Here is a 16,218-nt window from a genome sequence, read left to right as displayed (position 1 = left end):
TTTCCTGTTTCTAACACATCAACTTTGAGGACAAAATGTTCACTTGCTGCCTAATATATCCCACCCACTAACAGCGGCCATGATGAGGAGATCATCAGTGTTATTCACTTCAACTCTCACTGCTCATAATGTTATGCCTGATCGGTGTAAATGCTTTTCAAAAATCAGCAAAGCAACCTTAGTTGTTGCCCAACAAACCTCAAACTTTTTCTCAAGTTCAGTGTAAATTTTAACAGATTTCTTTTTTTTTTCTGATAAATTTTATTCTCGTTTGAAAAAATTCCTGTACACATGAACGACATTTAAAAAAAAACATCATGAAGAGCCATGTGCTGAGTGGTAGAGAAAGTGAAATGTGTAAAAAAAATAAATAAATACACAAACGAACAAACAAATAAATAAATAAATAAGCATAAAATTCCATCAAATTAAATGTAATTATAAACGCATAAAAAATATAACGGTTCATAACATAAAACATTAACAAAAAATAATGACGCTTTTAAAATAATATAAAAAAAACATGTGGGCGGGCCACAGAAAATAACACACACCTCACACTCACTTGTCACCTGTTTTCCCCCTCCCTCTCCTGTGCCTTCCTTTATCTGTTTTTCCTTTAAAGCACTTTATCATCATATATAATACAAAATACTTAATGCTATAAAAACACACGAAAAGACACTAGCATTATGGCAAACATCATCATAATCATCAGCATACATTCTCTCTCTCTCTCTCTCTCTCTCTCTCTCTCTCTCACCTCCTGGACTCCTGAGAGAGTTAAGAGAGCCGGCCTCCTCCAGAGACAGCCTGTTAAAGAGACTCCCAGCCATGCTTTCCTCCGTCGCTCTCTCCTTCTCTGCCTGGCGCTTGCTCTCCTCCTCCCGTTCCCTCGCTTTTTCACTTCTCTGACGTCAGCGACGCTTGCCGGCAGCCCTTCCCTTCCCTTCCCTTCCTGAATTCCCTCCTCTTAGTGTCTCAGTCTTCCTCTCCTCATTAGTTCTCTTCACCTGCTTCTCTGCTCAATCCTTCTTGACAATAGCTGGGAGGGTTTGGAAGAAAACGAGGCTCCCCATGTCGCTTTATCAGATCTCATGGCTTTCTTTTCTTTATTCCTTTTTTCTTTTTTTTAGCTCAGAAGCTCAATTTATCTCAAGGCACATCTGATGCTCCTACTGGGAGTTCCAGATCTTTTCAGTGAGTCGGATCAGGAGTCGACTCAATGTCGTTCTTTTCTAAACTGGACATGTTTTATCTCAAGTTTAAACGTGACTAGTGCAGATTCAGCAGTGAATATGATGTCACTTATGACTGAAGAGGTCTGAAGGGATCCTGAGTTGGATTTAGGACTTCAATGAGTTTCTTTCCAAAACATTTCCAAAGAAATCATCTATCATCTTAAATACGGGCAACTATTATTTCTCTATATTTCTCTCTATTATTACACAGTTTTGAAACCAAAATAAGAGTGTTAATTCTATGCCTATTTTTCTATTTTTCTTTTTTTTCTATTTTCAACCAGCTCTTTCTAGAAAGAAGCAAATTTATCTTTAAAATGAATAAATAATTCTAGGAATGCTTTGAAAATACTAGGAACACGTATGTGAGGAGTATCAGATAAGTTTTTCTTTAATCAGGAATTTTTTTTGCAGTTTAAATTTTTGGCCAGTGTCATTTAACTGGAAGTGGGCATGGCATAAAGTTTATAAAGACTGGGTTTTTAAAGACTGGGAAATAATACGACTGCTGTAAAGAGAGGTAAAAAATGTTTTAGATAAATTTCATTTAATAAGGCTAAAGAACAACAAACAACCTTCTCAACAAATATAAATGTATCACTCATGGAAGAACACGAGCTGGAGAAATGCACCACTCATGCAGATGTTAACATCTGGAGCCCTACAACAACCAGCAACAGCAACCAGACAAACAAAACAGAAACTGAGTAGTGCACCTTCTATTTATGTCTGTATTCACATAAATTACCACGCGTGTGACATGAATGAACTTTTAAAATATATTTTGACTTGTTCTAGCCGAAATACACACACTGTATTGCCAAAGGTTTTGGGACACCGCCCCAAATCAGTGAATTCGGGTGTTGTTTTTCAGGGGTTGGGCTCGGCCCCTTGGCTCCAGTGAAAGGAAATCTTAATGCTTCAGCATACCATACTCCCAACTTTGTGGGAACAGTTTGGGGATGTCCCCTTCCTGTTCTAACATGACTGCAAACCAGTGCACAAAGCAAGGTCCATAAAGACATGGATGAGTGAGTTTGGTGTGGAGGAAACCAAAGAAACCAAAGATGGAGAACTGTTCTCAACCCCATAGAACACCTTTGGGATGAATTAGAGCGGAGACCGTGAGCCAGGCCTTCTCGTCCAATATCAGTGCCTGACCTCACAAATGCACTTCTAGAGGAATGGTCAAAAATTCCCATAAACACACTCCTAAACCTTGTGGAAAGCCTTTCCAGAACAGTTGAAGCTGTTATAGCTGCAAAGGGCGGGACAACTCCATATTATATTCATGTGCATGTAAAGGCAGACGTCCCAAACCTTTTGGCAATGTAGTGTATATATAGACGTCCCAAACTGAATTATTAACTCGTTTCAGGACATGGGTTTATTGTCATAGGCATTAGATCTAATTATAAACTTGAATGAAGACATGTTTGATGTGATTGAATGAACAAACACAAAATCAAACATCCCTGTGACCCTGAAAAAAGCACTCACTTAAGATGAATCAGTTTACGCTAATGAACAGTGCAGATGTTGAAAAGAGGTTTCCATGGAAGCGTTTGGATTAAATTACACTGTCGGAGTAACAGCATTGTGTATCTATAATATTAGATGAAGGGGGAAAAAATCAAAACTCAACTTTTAAGGTTCACCTAAACGAATCAGAATCAGAGAATTGACTCGTTTCATGACTCTTTCCCCCGCTGAGATCCAGAAGATAGATAGACAGAGTGAGTGCAATGTAATGGCTCCTTAGAGAAAGCAGAGGAAAGGAGGAATGATCTCTCTCTCTCTCTCTCTCTCCACTTACCCTGAAGGAAACTGTGATGGTAATCTGAGAAAAGGAATTTTCATCAAATGCTGTGACATCCCACGCCTGAGTCCAGCTCCAGTGTAAACAAGAGGAAAAGAGTAAAGACCAGGCTGATGTGTCAGACTGCCGCTAACTGCTAATCATGCCTTGGTTAGGGCAGTCTCTGTGCCAGTCTGGAGTCTGGAGCTTAAACATGTTGGCTTTAGAAAAAAATCTAATCCTGCATCGAAAACCTTTGATCATGAGGCGGCTAGAAAATCTGTCCCAAGTTCAAGGCTACAAGCACAAAGATTTTTATGTAAAGAAGAGCAGGTATACGGGTGATGATTATTGAGCACACCGCCTGATTCTGTATGATAGGATCTAATGCTGTGATATTTTTAGAATACGAATTAAAGCTGCTTTCTTTACTGTCTGCCTCAGTGTTTTTGTTTCCACCACCACAGAAACCATTTAATGTTTTAATGGATCAAATTTCTTCAATCATAAAAAAAGAATAAGCTCTTGTTGAAGCTATATTAAGATTTGGTCGACAAAATTAGACGCAACTGGATGTAAACATACTGCATTAACGCTACCATGCAGCTAATGGGACACATTAATAATAATAATAATGCTTCTCTTCAAAGCCATTGGTGAATCTGATGCTAATCATTTCGCCTTGCCTTGTTTTTATTGTTCTGATTGATTAGTAAGCCAGTAAATGCAGCGTGTGAGACGGGCGTGTTCAGGGATTTATTAGAGAGGGAAAGAGGTGGAAAAACAAGAGGCTCACCTGAGTCAGAGCTGGATGATGCAACAGGCATGGCTGGTATCTTGAGACTTCTCTGGGCTTTCTAAGACAAGGAGAGAGAGAGAGAGAGAGAGATAAGAAGAAGAAAAATGTCTGACAAAAAGCTTAGAAAAAGGACTTTTTTTTATTGGAATAAAATGACATTTATTAAGTCTGAGGTAAAGGATACAAGCTGCAGATCAAATGTGAATTTTTTTTTTAATTATTTTACTGTAAAAATTGTTAATACACTGCAAAATGACCGCTTGTGCACCAGAGTAAAAATATCTTCACTATACACCATTTTATTTAATATTTCTCTTTTGCCTCTCTTTTTTTAATTTTTAAATTTTTAAATTTATTTAATTTATTTATTTATTTATTCATTCATTCATTCATTCATATCAAACTATAAACAGATAATTTGCTTCAATTCAAGCGTTTGTTCTAGAAAACAGCAAAAAAAAAAAAAAAAAGGTCTGAAAGTTGTAATTATATTGTGTTTTATTGTCAGTTCAAATGAATTCCATAAAAATGTTTTATTGTTTATATTTTTATACTATTTACGGAGTTTCATGGCGTACAACCTGAACACCAACAACAACCATAGGTCTACTGAATATTGAATCATTTTTTCTTTAAACACGCTCTATTATAAGAATGTTTCAAGAATTTTTGCACGTTTCTTTTGTAAAACTGGAATTTTTCATTTACAAACATCTTAATTTCTTTCCATCGTCATCTCGCTACTAAATGTAGGAAAAACTAATGCCTTCCTCTTTATACCGTGGACCCGGTGTCATGTCCATATCTAGAAAATAATACGACATTTTACAAAACAAGTCGCACTACATCTTCACATCTTCACACAAATGAAATGGATTTTTCTGTTGACTCCATTTTACAAATTGTGGTATCCTTTGTGGTGATATAGGAACAGTGCAGTGCAGTGGGTTCATATTAGAACCCCTGCACATGGAAGACATGGAAGTCGTGTTGTTTAGTGAAATTAAAATGTATAAAATAAAGGTACAAAGTGAAGCTTTGCTAATGCTTCATTTCAAAGCTAGGTTTCTGGAAGCATGCACAGCTGTCCTGCTATTAACTAGCCACCGTTAACACCCTGTAAAATCTTCTTTAGCTATGGAAGATCACAATATATTTATTAGACAGATGTAAAATGAAGTAAGGCAATGCTCTGAATAAATAAGGGGGAGGAATAAATAAACTTGAAATAAATTGCTTGATGTGTTAGTGACTAACCCGGGGTATCCTCGCTGGATTCTGTCCATTCTGGAGACAGAGCTTTGTGTAACTGAGTGGGAGTGAAAAATGGTGTCCATCAAAGACAAGTTTGCGCAACAGTTTGGACTAATGTACCTTTAATAGCTCAAATAAGCCAAAATAGCAAATCACTGGCCAAATCAGAACATTTTCCTCTTCCATATCAACTCCATGTACCAGGATGATGATAAAGAAACAGAAGATATTGATATGGCCCAGTAGATGGAAGAAAAAACAAATTGTCGGGCTTTTTCCTCAAATAGGTTAACATTTTCACCACAACAAACACACTTGATGCTAACGTCCATGACTATTTGAACATTTGTAAAACGCTGTGAAATGTCGTTATTGTAAAGGGAAGGAGAGGACTTCTATCCTGAGGGAGCTATTCACAGACCACAAAGTCCACAGTTACAGATGATTGACGCATTTAACACAGCAGCTAATACAATGGAGGAAGTTTCTTTCAGGAAATTGATTTAAAAAGTGTCTGGGGTTGAATGATATCATCCCTGAAAGACAGAGACAGTAATCTGATGCATGCAGAACAAAGTACACAAGCTGAGTAGCAACTGATTTATGGAGGGTCTGTGCAAATGAAGTCTTCCTTGCTTTCATTCACCGGGCGTCCAAAGCTTTCTTCGGATAGTGACGTGAATAACCATAAAGATATGAAAAGGACACGCATGAGCAGAAAATGCAAAACATTACAGCTGCAGCTCACAATCAATATCCTATTTGAAGCACTGTAAGTGTTCTGAGAGAACACAATTCAGCTCTGAATCGACCTGACTGCAGGAAGTGACCCAAAAATGCAGCGTTTGAGACACCAATTGCTAGATTCGGAGCTGTAGAACTGCATGTGTTCTGCCTGTAACAGAGAATAAGTGATGGGCATGATACACTAAATATTTCTAACATAGTTACTTATAGAATAATTTAATCATTTATTTAGTGCCAACTCCAAGGGGCCAAGCACCAAAGGTGTGCAGGCATCTGTCATTACTTCAGTCCTTCTTCTTCTTCTCCTTCTTCTGGCTAAGTTGTCTATAGCAGCCAATAGAAATGTCTGGGAGAAAGTTAGACACATTGATTAGGGAGGGTCTGAGGAACAATCTGTCCATATTTGGGCCAAGTGCTACAAACACTCTAGCATCAACATCGGGTCAAATTTAGGCCTAATTTGGAAGAACGTTTTTGGTCCAAAATGTAAAAGCTAGGCATCCCTGGATTTCCTGGATCGAGAAGAGTTCAAGAGACTTCTTAGGCATCATCAGAACCATGACCTGAGGTAATGCAATAAATTTCATAAAAAGGACCACTTGACAAAGGCCGGTTAAAGTTACAATGATATGCTAAAATACCTTTTTCTAACTGCAACCTGACAACACCACAGGTCAAAAAGGTAGTGGCAGCTGCAGCAGCAACTGCACCCTGCTAACAATTTGTTCTAGATCTTTCCTCATAGAGTAAAAAAATGGCACGACTATCCATGGTTAAAACATACACATCATAAGTGAACATACAAATCACGTTGTTTACAAAAACTATGGCTCTGTTTTCCTTTCACTGCTATCCAACAATTATAGTGTACCTGTGAATGTGTAGCTCACCGAGTCTGGGTGCTTGGGCCCCGAAAACACTGCTTGCAATTTTAATTATTTCAATTATAAAGAAAGTATATGGCAGCACACACATTTTATTTCATCAAAGCAGTAATTTTGGTAAAGGCCACTTAAATCTGAACAATTTTTAGAACAATAACAAAAAGGAGCTGGTCCATTTTTGGATTTGTGGGCAAGCGTGAATCTGATGCGTGCAGCTACTGGAGCTCAGCACTTAGGAGAACTAAAGCAGGTTGAAAACAAGCCATGCATCTGCATTTTGGATCAGTGGCAGAGGTCAAATTGCCTTCAGGGGTAGACCTGCCAGCAGAAAGGAGCAGCAGTTAAGACTCAAAATGGCAAGAGACTAACCAAGCACCTGAGCAGCCTGTGTTAATAAAATGGCTGAATCCTTCTGAGGTCGTAGATAATAAATCTGCATCAGCATGTCAGATTAGCAAGATGAGAGGAAAAGGACAGTTCATTGTCCATGGTTACCCCAAGGTTGCAAGCATTGGCCAAAGGGGAAATCAGGGAGTTGTGCAGGGATATCACAAGATCCTGACCTGGGGATGAATCACCTGGGATTACCAGAAGTTCAGTTTTGCTGGGATTGTGTTTCAGCTGATGTATCTGATGATGTGAGTCTGATGATGAGTCAGTGATGAGTGTGTCATCAATGATGAAATGTCCACCAGACATACTGAGATCCGAGCGGAAGCTGCAGCATCTGAGGGAGGGAAGGAGAAGACGAGTGTCGTCGGCATAGCTGTTGTAAGAGAACCCATGTGAGGATATTCCTTCACCAAGAGAGTGAGTATAGAGGGAGAAATAGAGAGGACCAAGTACTGAGACTTGTGGGACACCAGTGGAGAGTCTGTGTGGAGCAGATGTCGATCCCCTCCATGTTACTTGATATGAGCGACCTTCCAGTTCCCATGGTTCTCTGTGGTTGACTTGTGGTTGGCTGTGTCAAATGCTGCCGAAAGGTTGAGGAGGATGAGGACAGATGACAGATCTGCAACATGTAGTTTCTCAGTGACGGATAAAAGGGCAGTCTCTGTGAAATGTGCTGCATTGAAGTCAGACTGTTTGGGATCTTGGAGGTTGTTCTGCAAGATATAGACAGACAGATGACTATAGACAATGTGTTCAAGAATTTTAGAAAAAAAAGAGAGAGGTTAAACTGATCTGTAGTTGCTGATGTCCAAGTGATCCAGAGCAGGTTTCCTCAGTATGGGAACAACCCTTGCTCTCTTGAAAGTAGTTGGTACATGACCAAATGTTAGGGATTCATTGATGATTGTAGTGATGAAAGGCAAGAGGTCTTGCAAGACTGTCTGGAGCATGGTGAAAGAGACTGGATCCAGTGGGCAAGTCGTAGCATTGCAAGACTGACCGCTAGGGTTGAGACAGTGACAGTGGAGTAGGGGATCCTGCCTGTTTGATGTAGGTGTAGTCGGGTAGAAGTGAACATCTGGTAGATTTTCTCATTGTAAAAGGAGGTGAAGTCTTCAGCAGTCAGGGAAGATGAGGCAGATGGAGCTGGGGGGGTTGACTAGTGAAGATAAAATGTTGTAGAGGTACTGAGAGGAGTATTTGTAATGACTGAAAGTCATTTAGACCATTTTAGAAACTAAACAAAAACTCACAACAAAAAATTTGCCATCATGAAACAAAACTACTTTCCCCTGGTTTCATTAGAATACCCAGGATCTGTATCAGAAGTCAATTCTTTTGTTTGATTCATTGAGTCGATTCAAAGTCATATTTCAATAGTGTTCTCTTGGAAGTGGATTGAGACCAACTCACTCAGATCCTCTTCAACCTGAGTGTGCTTTTTCAGTTTTCTGGCTATAGAACCGCACTGAGGTGAAGAAAACAATAAAGCCAAGTGCCTGTGAAAGTGTACTCAGGCTAGTTTTTTGTGATTTTATGTGTTTATTGTGTAAAGAACTGAGAACTCATACACAAACAAGTTACGACATGAACTCCTTAAACACTCAAAAACACATTGTATTAAAAACATATACAATAAAAACAAAAATTATATATATATATATATATATATATATATATATATATATATATAATAGTGGCAATTATATATAATAACACTTAGAGGAAGTATATGGCACACCCACACACAGATCTGAAGGCACAGGACCTTAATTACAGCTTACACCAGCTTCGTGACTGAAGTGTGAACACACACAGAACCATAAATACAGACCCAAGAGGAGCTGTTAAACACTGACTGTACATCCATGTAGCCTGCTGCCCTCAGTGTGTGTGTGTGTGTGTGTGTGTGTGAGAGGGCGAGAGAGAGAGAGAGAGAGAGAGAGAGAGAGAGATGGACAGATTCAGACACTGAGGCACAGACTTTGCTTAAATCTTCAAGGCATGCCATGAATCGATGAACAGACCACAATGTGATTAGAATTTGATTCTTCATTTTTTTCAGTAAACTCAATTAAACTCAATTCATTTTTAACAGATCTGCTTGCTGCTTTAAAACAATCACGAAATTGTAATTCTAAAGTCCACTTTGAATCTTTAAGATCATCTTAGAAAAACTTTTTTTTCTAAATGACTCCTGAGTCGCTTCATATACGATTCATTCATGCGTTCCGGTTTGAAGTGAATGTGGATAATGCGGTCATTACACTTCTGTTAACCTCAATGCATCACTTCATTACATGTTCTCTCTCTCTCTCTCTCTCTCTCTCTCTCTCACACAGACACACACACACACACACTCTCTCTTTCTAGGTCTCTATTTCAGTCCATCTCTCTCTGTTTGTCTCTGTATTTAATTGTCTTGCTTTATGTGTATCTCACACTCTCAATCCCTCTCTGTCTCACCCAGTCAATCTTTCTCTCTCTTTCTATTTCAGTCTCTCTCTCTCTTTCTTTTTATCTCTGTCTCAATTTCAGTATTTTGCTTTCTCTATGACTCTTTCTCTCTATCTCTCCTTCACTGTCCCTCCCTCTCTCCCTCCCTCTCTCCCTCTCTCTCTCTCTCTCTCTGTCAGCCAGTGACTGTGTCTCATCAAGATTCAGGATTATTCATTAACATCAACAAATCTCCACAACAGCGATCAATCATTTACAATTCCAAAGCTGAATACGGTCTAAAATCTGCAGCGGTGCGACGCAAAGTCGCAAAATAAAAGTTGAACTTCAGATACTTAGGTTTCAAAAACACCTTTTTTAATGTTTAATTCACGCTGACACGGGATGAATGGCTACATGAGCTAGATGTTCTGACTGTGTGCTTTAATAACTGGAAGAGATAAAACTGAAGCGCTGAGATTTTATATCTTCATAACTTAATCAAACCAAGACAGCAAACTCTCTCTCTCTCTCTCTCTCTCTCTATCACTCAGATTGATCCTCTCTGGTGTGGATCCTGTGAAATCGGGCTTCCTGTTGTGGCACACTGCCCAGAAATCAGCACAACACAAAACACAGCTGTATATGTGTGTGTGTGTGTGATTACAGAGGAGGCATGTAGTTATGTACACGGGTGTGATTACAGGGCAGACATGTGCTGCTGTGTGTATGAAGAAGGTCTTTGCATTCCCTCTGTTTATTATTATCACAGAGATAGACATAAAAAATCGATCACAGTGTTCAGGACCAGAGATGTGAGATGGCAGCAAACCCATCTGATACACCGCAAAGCTTTTCAAATAAACATTTATGAGCACAGAACGTGACACTGCTCTTCTGATTGACAGTGAACAATCGTTCAATTTATGTAGCTTAATTTAATGACAAAAAAATATCAGCACTATATTGGCCATCTTTCCTCCTATAAGAACAGAACTAACAGCTTCTCATTAATATTCATGAGCCAAGGCGAATAATTAATCCAGCTGTAGCCTGCGGGACCAATCAGAGTAAGAGTTACTTGACGTATCAATTAGAGAATGTGTGAGTCTCGAGGCGTTTTAGCGAATCATTTTGTTTTGAGAACATCGTATGAAGTCACAGGAAACGGACCAGTGCCGGAACGCTTTGGATTGACCTGAAGTCACGTAACGTCAGCATTCCTGAAGCGCACTAAACACCGTGTGTCCACAATCATCCGAACACATTCCTAAGAATAGCCTCCTGCTCTCCCACAGGTCCACTTCCTCATTACATCACAGGGGAAAACGGCTGTATCCAAGACAACCATAACACCTCCCCCCCCCTTTTCCACCCCATCCACTTTCTTCTCCCGCTTTTCGCCATGGCAACTAGAGAAAGGGCATCAAATAATTATAAGTCAGCATTATTATTTAACAGCAGAGGGTTAAAACGCGTCCTGCTTTCACTAACTCCTCGCGCTACTTTGTTAAATTACATGAGATGCGAACAGCGACTGTTTAATAACGAACAAAAGGCAATCGTCTGATATTGCGCTCGTCACACTCCAGATCGACACCTGTGATACGTCAGAAATTCAGTTACTTTTATGCTAATTCTGTCCCTGATTGGTCCCGCAGGCTACGGCTGGATTAATTGTTCTCCTGTGCTCGTGAATATTAATGAGATGAAGGTGTTACCGTGGAACGTCAGAAAGCTTTGCGGCTGAGCTTCATAGGTGGAAAGATAGTCCACACACACACACACATACACACACGCACACACAGCTTCAAGCTAATTCAACCCTCATGCATCAATTAGCCTCCACTGTTGGGGTCAGAGATGAGGAGAGAATTTTTTATTCTTGTGATTTTTACCCGTTTCGAAAGCTTGACTTTCTGCACAGATCCATCTCCTTCAGGAAGACAAAAAACCTGCACAATTTCCTGAGACAAGTTTATCAGTAACCAAATCAAGACCCAAAATAGGCACTGTTTACTTATTTCCCCTCGGACCGCGCTGGTTTCCAGGGTAACGACCCCAGAGGTGCCGAGCGGGGTTATGTTTATGAATGAGCGAGCTTGGAAAGGACTGACACACACTTACTGTCTCTTCGCATCTGAGATACATTACGATTCTTATATCATATATCCTTAATAAGGCTTCTTATGTGTGGAGTATAACACTGACATGACTAAGAAATAAATTTCTATTTTACGTGACTGATAAAAACACTCGTGTCTAATAAACACACTCTAAAGTGACTTTAACAAAAGGCTTATGACGTGACTTTCAAAAATAAAAAGGCTCGACATGACGTAACTAATGACGTGTCTGATAATAAACGCTCTTCTTGACATCAGTAATAAAACATTCTACTTCAGCTGACAAACCAAAACACTCTCCGTGACGTGACTAATAAAAACCGTCTACTTCACGTGACTATAAAAACGCTCTGCTTGAGCTGATTAATAAAACGTGACGTGAAACATAAACGTTCAAATAAAATCACACAAGTCTTTATATTCAGTCATCCAGACTCCAGAAGACTCTGCAGCCAAATATATCTTTTCATTTAATGATCTGAAGAATGTGATTCACATTTTCATTTCCTCTGGAGTTGATTAACGCAGTCGCTTCTACACCGTACACAGGACTCTGTGGCTTCTTTAACTGGTCTGAAACACAACTGCTCGACGTCTGACTTCTGACCAGCAAAAAAAAGAAGGAAGTCATCATTCTGCCCTGGCCTCCAGTCACAGAGTTCACAGGTTTGTTATTTCCTGAATTCTCTGACTCTCTGAGTCTTCAAAACACCTCCAGATCTGTGAGATTATTTACTTTTGGACCTGGATGAAGTTCACTGTGACTTTTCTGACACAGCTCTGAGAGTATTAAACAGCTTACGATTTGTCCTCGAGGCGTCCGCAGCCTACCCGTACCTGTTGTTCTGACTGCGGTTGTGTCTTTTTAACGGTTTCTTTTCTCCTTTGATTTACTGCTTAAGTTTTAGTTATAGCTGATGGGACTAATAAAAACTCTCTGGTGTGCATGAATAATAAATACAGTTCTCCTGACGTGAAAAAATAAAACACTGTATCTGACTAATAAAAACCTTCTGCTTAAGATGTCTAATAAAATTCCCTACATGAAGTGAGTAATAAAACAAAAATCATTCTGCTCGACTAATAAAAATGCTTTATTTGAAGTGAGTAGGTTTTTTTTTTTTCTATTTGGCGTGACTAGTAAAAAATATTCTATTTGACGTGAATAACAAAAACGCTCTACTTGACGTAACTAGTAACATTTTTTTAAATCACATGACTAATAAAATGCTCTACTAAAAACACCTTACTTGAAAAAAAAATGCTCTATTTGACATCACTAATAGAAAACCCACTGTTTTACGTGACTAATAAAACAATGCAGTAACTTGTGGTGACTAATCAAATAAAACACTCTATTTGATGGACTAATTAATAAAAAATAGGCTCTGCTTAACATACTAATGAATAAAAAACGCTCTATTTCACGTACTAATTCATAAAAAGCTCTACTTAAAGTGACTAATTAAAACAAAAAAAACACTTTTACGTGACTAATAAAATAATGCCGTACTTAAGGTGACTTGACATACTAATTAATAAAAAAACGCTCTATTTGATGTACTAATTAAAAAAACACTCTATTTGATGTATTAATTAATTTAAAAAATGCTCTATTTGACGTACTAATTAATATAAAAAAACTGCTCTGTTTGACATACTAATTAATAAAAAATGCTTTATTTAATGTATTAATTAATATAAACGCTCTATTTGATGTACTAATTAATAAAAACGCTCTATTTGACGTACTAATTAATAAAAAAATGCTCTATTTGATGTTCTAATTAATAAAAACACTCTATTTGACGTACTGTTTAATAAAAATGCTCTATTTGACATACAAATTAATAAAAACGCTCTATTTGACGTACTAATTAATAAAAAATGCTCTATTTGATGTTCTAATTAATAAAAACACTCTATTTGACGTACTGTTTAATAAAAATGCTCTATTTGACATACAAATTAATAAAAACGCTCTATTTGACGTACTAATTAATAAAAACGCTCTATGTGACGTACTATTTAATAAAAAATGCTCTGTTTGACATACTAATTAATAAAAACGCTCTATATATGACATACTAATTAATAAAAATGCTCTATTTGACGTAATAATTAATAAAAACGCTGTATTTGACGTAATAATTAATAAAAACGCTCTATTTGACGTACTAATTAATAAAAACGCTCTATGTGACGTACTATTTAATAAAAAATGCTCTGTTTGACATACTAATTAATAAAAACGCTCTATATATGACATACTAATTAATAAAAATGCTCTATTTGACGTACTAATTAATAAAAATGCTGTATTTGACGTAATAATTAATAAAAACGCTCTATTTGACGTACTAATTAATAAAAAACGCTCTATGTGACATACTATTTAATAAAAAATGCTCTATTTGACATAGTAATTAATAAAAACACTCTATTTGACATACTAATTAATAAAAATGCTCTATATATGACGTACTAATTAATAAAAATGCTCTATTTGACGTACTATTTAATTAAAAAAATGCTCTATTTGAAATACTAATTAATAAAAATGCTCTATTTGACGTACTCATTAATAAAAAAAAATGCTCTATTTGAAGTACTATTTAATAAAAAATGCTCTATTTGACGTAATAATTAATAAAAAAACGCTCTATTTGACGTACTCATTAATAAAAAATTGCTCTATTTGAAGTACTATTTAATAAAAAATGCTCTATTTGACGTACTAATTAATAAAAAAACGCTCTATTTGACGTACTAATTAATAAAAAACACTCTATTTGAAGTACTTTTTAATAAAAATGCTCTACTTGACGTACTAATGAATAAAAAACGCTCTATTTGACGTACTCATTAATAAAAAAAAGCTCTATTTGATGTTCTAATTAATAAAAACGCTCTATTTGAAGTACTAATTAAAAAAGTTACTCTACTTAAAGTGACTAACTAATAAAAAAACTTTTTTAACGTGACTTGAGGTGACTAATAAAAAAACAGGTTTTTGAAGGACACAGTAAATCATTCTGGGATCATCTGGGCAACAGTTCATTATCACAAGGACACTGACAGTGTGATGGCGGTCACAGAAGATGTCTCGGCACAGCAGTACATGGATAAGTGTATTTGAATGTCCTTGCTGTTTCGAATGAGAGGAACTCACAGACACACACACACACACACACACAAACACACAGGCCTGCTTCTACTTGGAGCTTTCTTTGCGAAGCAGTTTATATCCAAACCTAACACTTCTTTAGTGGTTACTGTAGATCTGTTTCTAAGCTTCTGCTGTAATCATAAATACTGACCTGTGCTTATCCCAAGACTCTGCTACTGAACATCCTGTAAACACACTCAGTACTGTAGATCAGAAGAAAATGGGATACTGGGATGTCTTCTCAGGGAGTATTTCCTCACTACTCTGACCTCTGGCTTGGTCATCAACAATCTAGAACTACATCTGGATTTCCGGAGGTTGCTATGTAGTTGTCTGATATCAATAAAGCTATATTGTTTTTACCAGATCCTGTATAGATAATGACCCCCCAAAAAATTGCTTTTTTGTGACTCCATAGCTCACGTGCTATTTATTTATTATGTTCTTTTAGCCAGCTGGATAATTCACCTCACAGTCAGTAAACCAGAAATGTCTGACATCCTAAACAATGTCAATATGAGCCAGTTTAATCCTGATCCTTGCAGTAAAACAGTATAAATATTATCGTCTTTGTGAACATAGCATTAATTAGCAAAGTGACGATCCTGCTCTTACACACCACCAACGGGTTCTGTGATCGCCTAGACAACAGGCCACGCCCCCTGACAACCACGTCTCCGTCCCTAACCGCATACTACCGTGTATGTCCTATGACCTATTGCGGAGTGCTATTTATTCATGCAGCTTTGGTCACGAACGTGGTTATTGCAAGACGCATGTCAGTTATGTAGCCATCAACAGTGCCTGGATGATTACAGATGTAAACCAAGATGCATTTTATCATTAAAAAGCCTTTCCCTAGCGTTTATAAAGGCGCGCGACCTACCCGTACTGCTGCTCTTCTCCAGTGTGAGATTATGTAGGCTGAGCTGCCAGATTGTTGACTGCTTTCCAACACAACCGCCCTCTCACAAGCCTTGCTAAGCCCTAATATAAAACTGTAAACGCACTAAGTGTCCGATCTTAATAGAAAACAAACAGCTAAACATATGAAGAAGAATGATGCTCCAATCAGCTCCCACTGAATCTGGAGTGATCCATTTGGTCAGCGCGCTGCTGAGCTCTTAAAGCAGGCACTCATGGAGTGGTGGGCCCACCCGCCCCACTTCTGCCGCATTCAGAGTCACGCTTATGTGCGTTGCCGTTTTAAGCAATACCGTCTGCGCAGAATAACCCGCAGCTTGTAGAGTACAGCGTTTAATTAAAGCGTTTGTTGAATTCATGCATTTGTTGTATAAGATAAACGCTCCAAAATAAGCTAATGTTAATCTCTTAAGAAAGAAAGAAAGAAAGAAAGAAAGAAAGAAT

The 16,218-nt window shown here is 37.9% G+C and overlaps 1 protein-coding gene across 4 annotated transcripts in view; it reads right to left on the bottom strand.

The window, feature by feature from the left end:
* Positions 1 to 15,968, bottom strand: part of mpp2b (MAGUK p55 scaffold protein 2b) — a 49,331-nt gene extending 33,363 nt beyond the window's left edge. Inside the window, exons 1-2 of one of the 4 annotated variants that reach the window (XM_058406884.1) lie at positions 15,737 to 15,968; positions 3,836 to 3,896 (exon numbers count right to left, since the gene is read on the bottom strand). In XM_058406884.1, the coding sequence (XP_058262867.1) occupies positions 3,836 to 3,866 (31 nt within the window). In that variant the 5' untranslated portion in view covers positions 3,867 to 3,896; positions 15,737 to 15,968. Of the gene's footprint in view, positions 1 to 763; positions 1,223 to 3,835; positions 3,897 to 15,736 lie in introns of those variants that run through there. The other 3 variants (XM_058406885.1, XM_058406882.1, XM_058406883.1) reach the window with 3 other exon arrangements.
* Positions 15,969 to 16,218: the final 250 nt, after the last annotated feature.

This window comes from Hemibagrus wyckioides, linkage group LG13 (assembly GCF_019097595.1).
Source record: "Hemibagrus wyckioides isolate EC202008001 linkage group LG13, SWU_Hwy_1.0, whole genome shotgun sequence".
Taxonomy (NCBI): domain Eukaryota; kingdom Metazoa; phylum Chordata; class Actinopteri; order Siluriformes; family Bagridae; genus Hemibagrus; species Hemibagrus wyckioides.
Note: the sequence above shows the minus strand (reverse complement) of the source record. Positions and strands in the feature narration are given on the sequence as shown.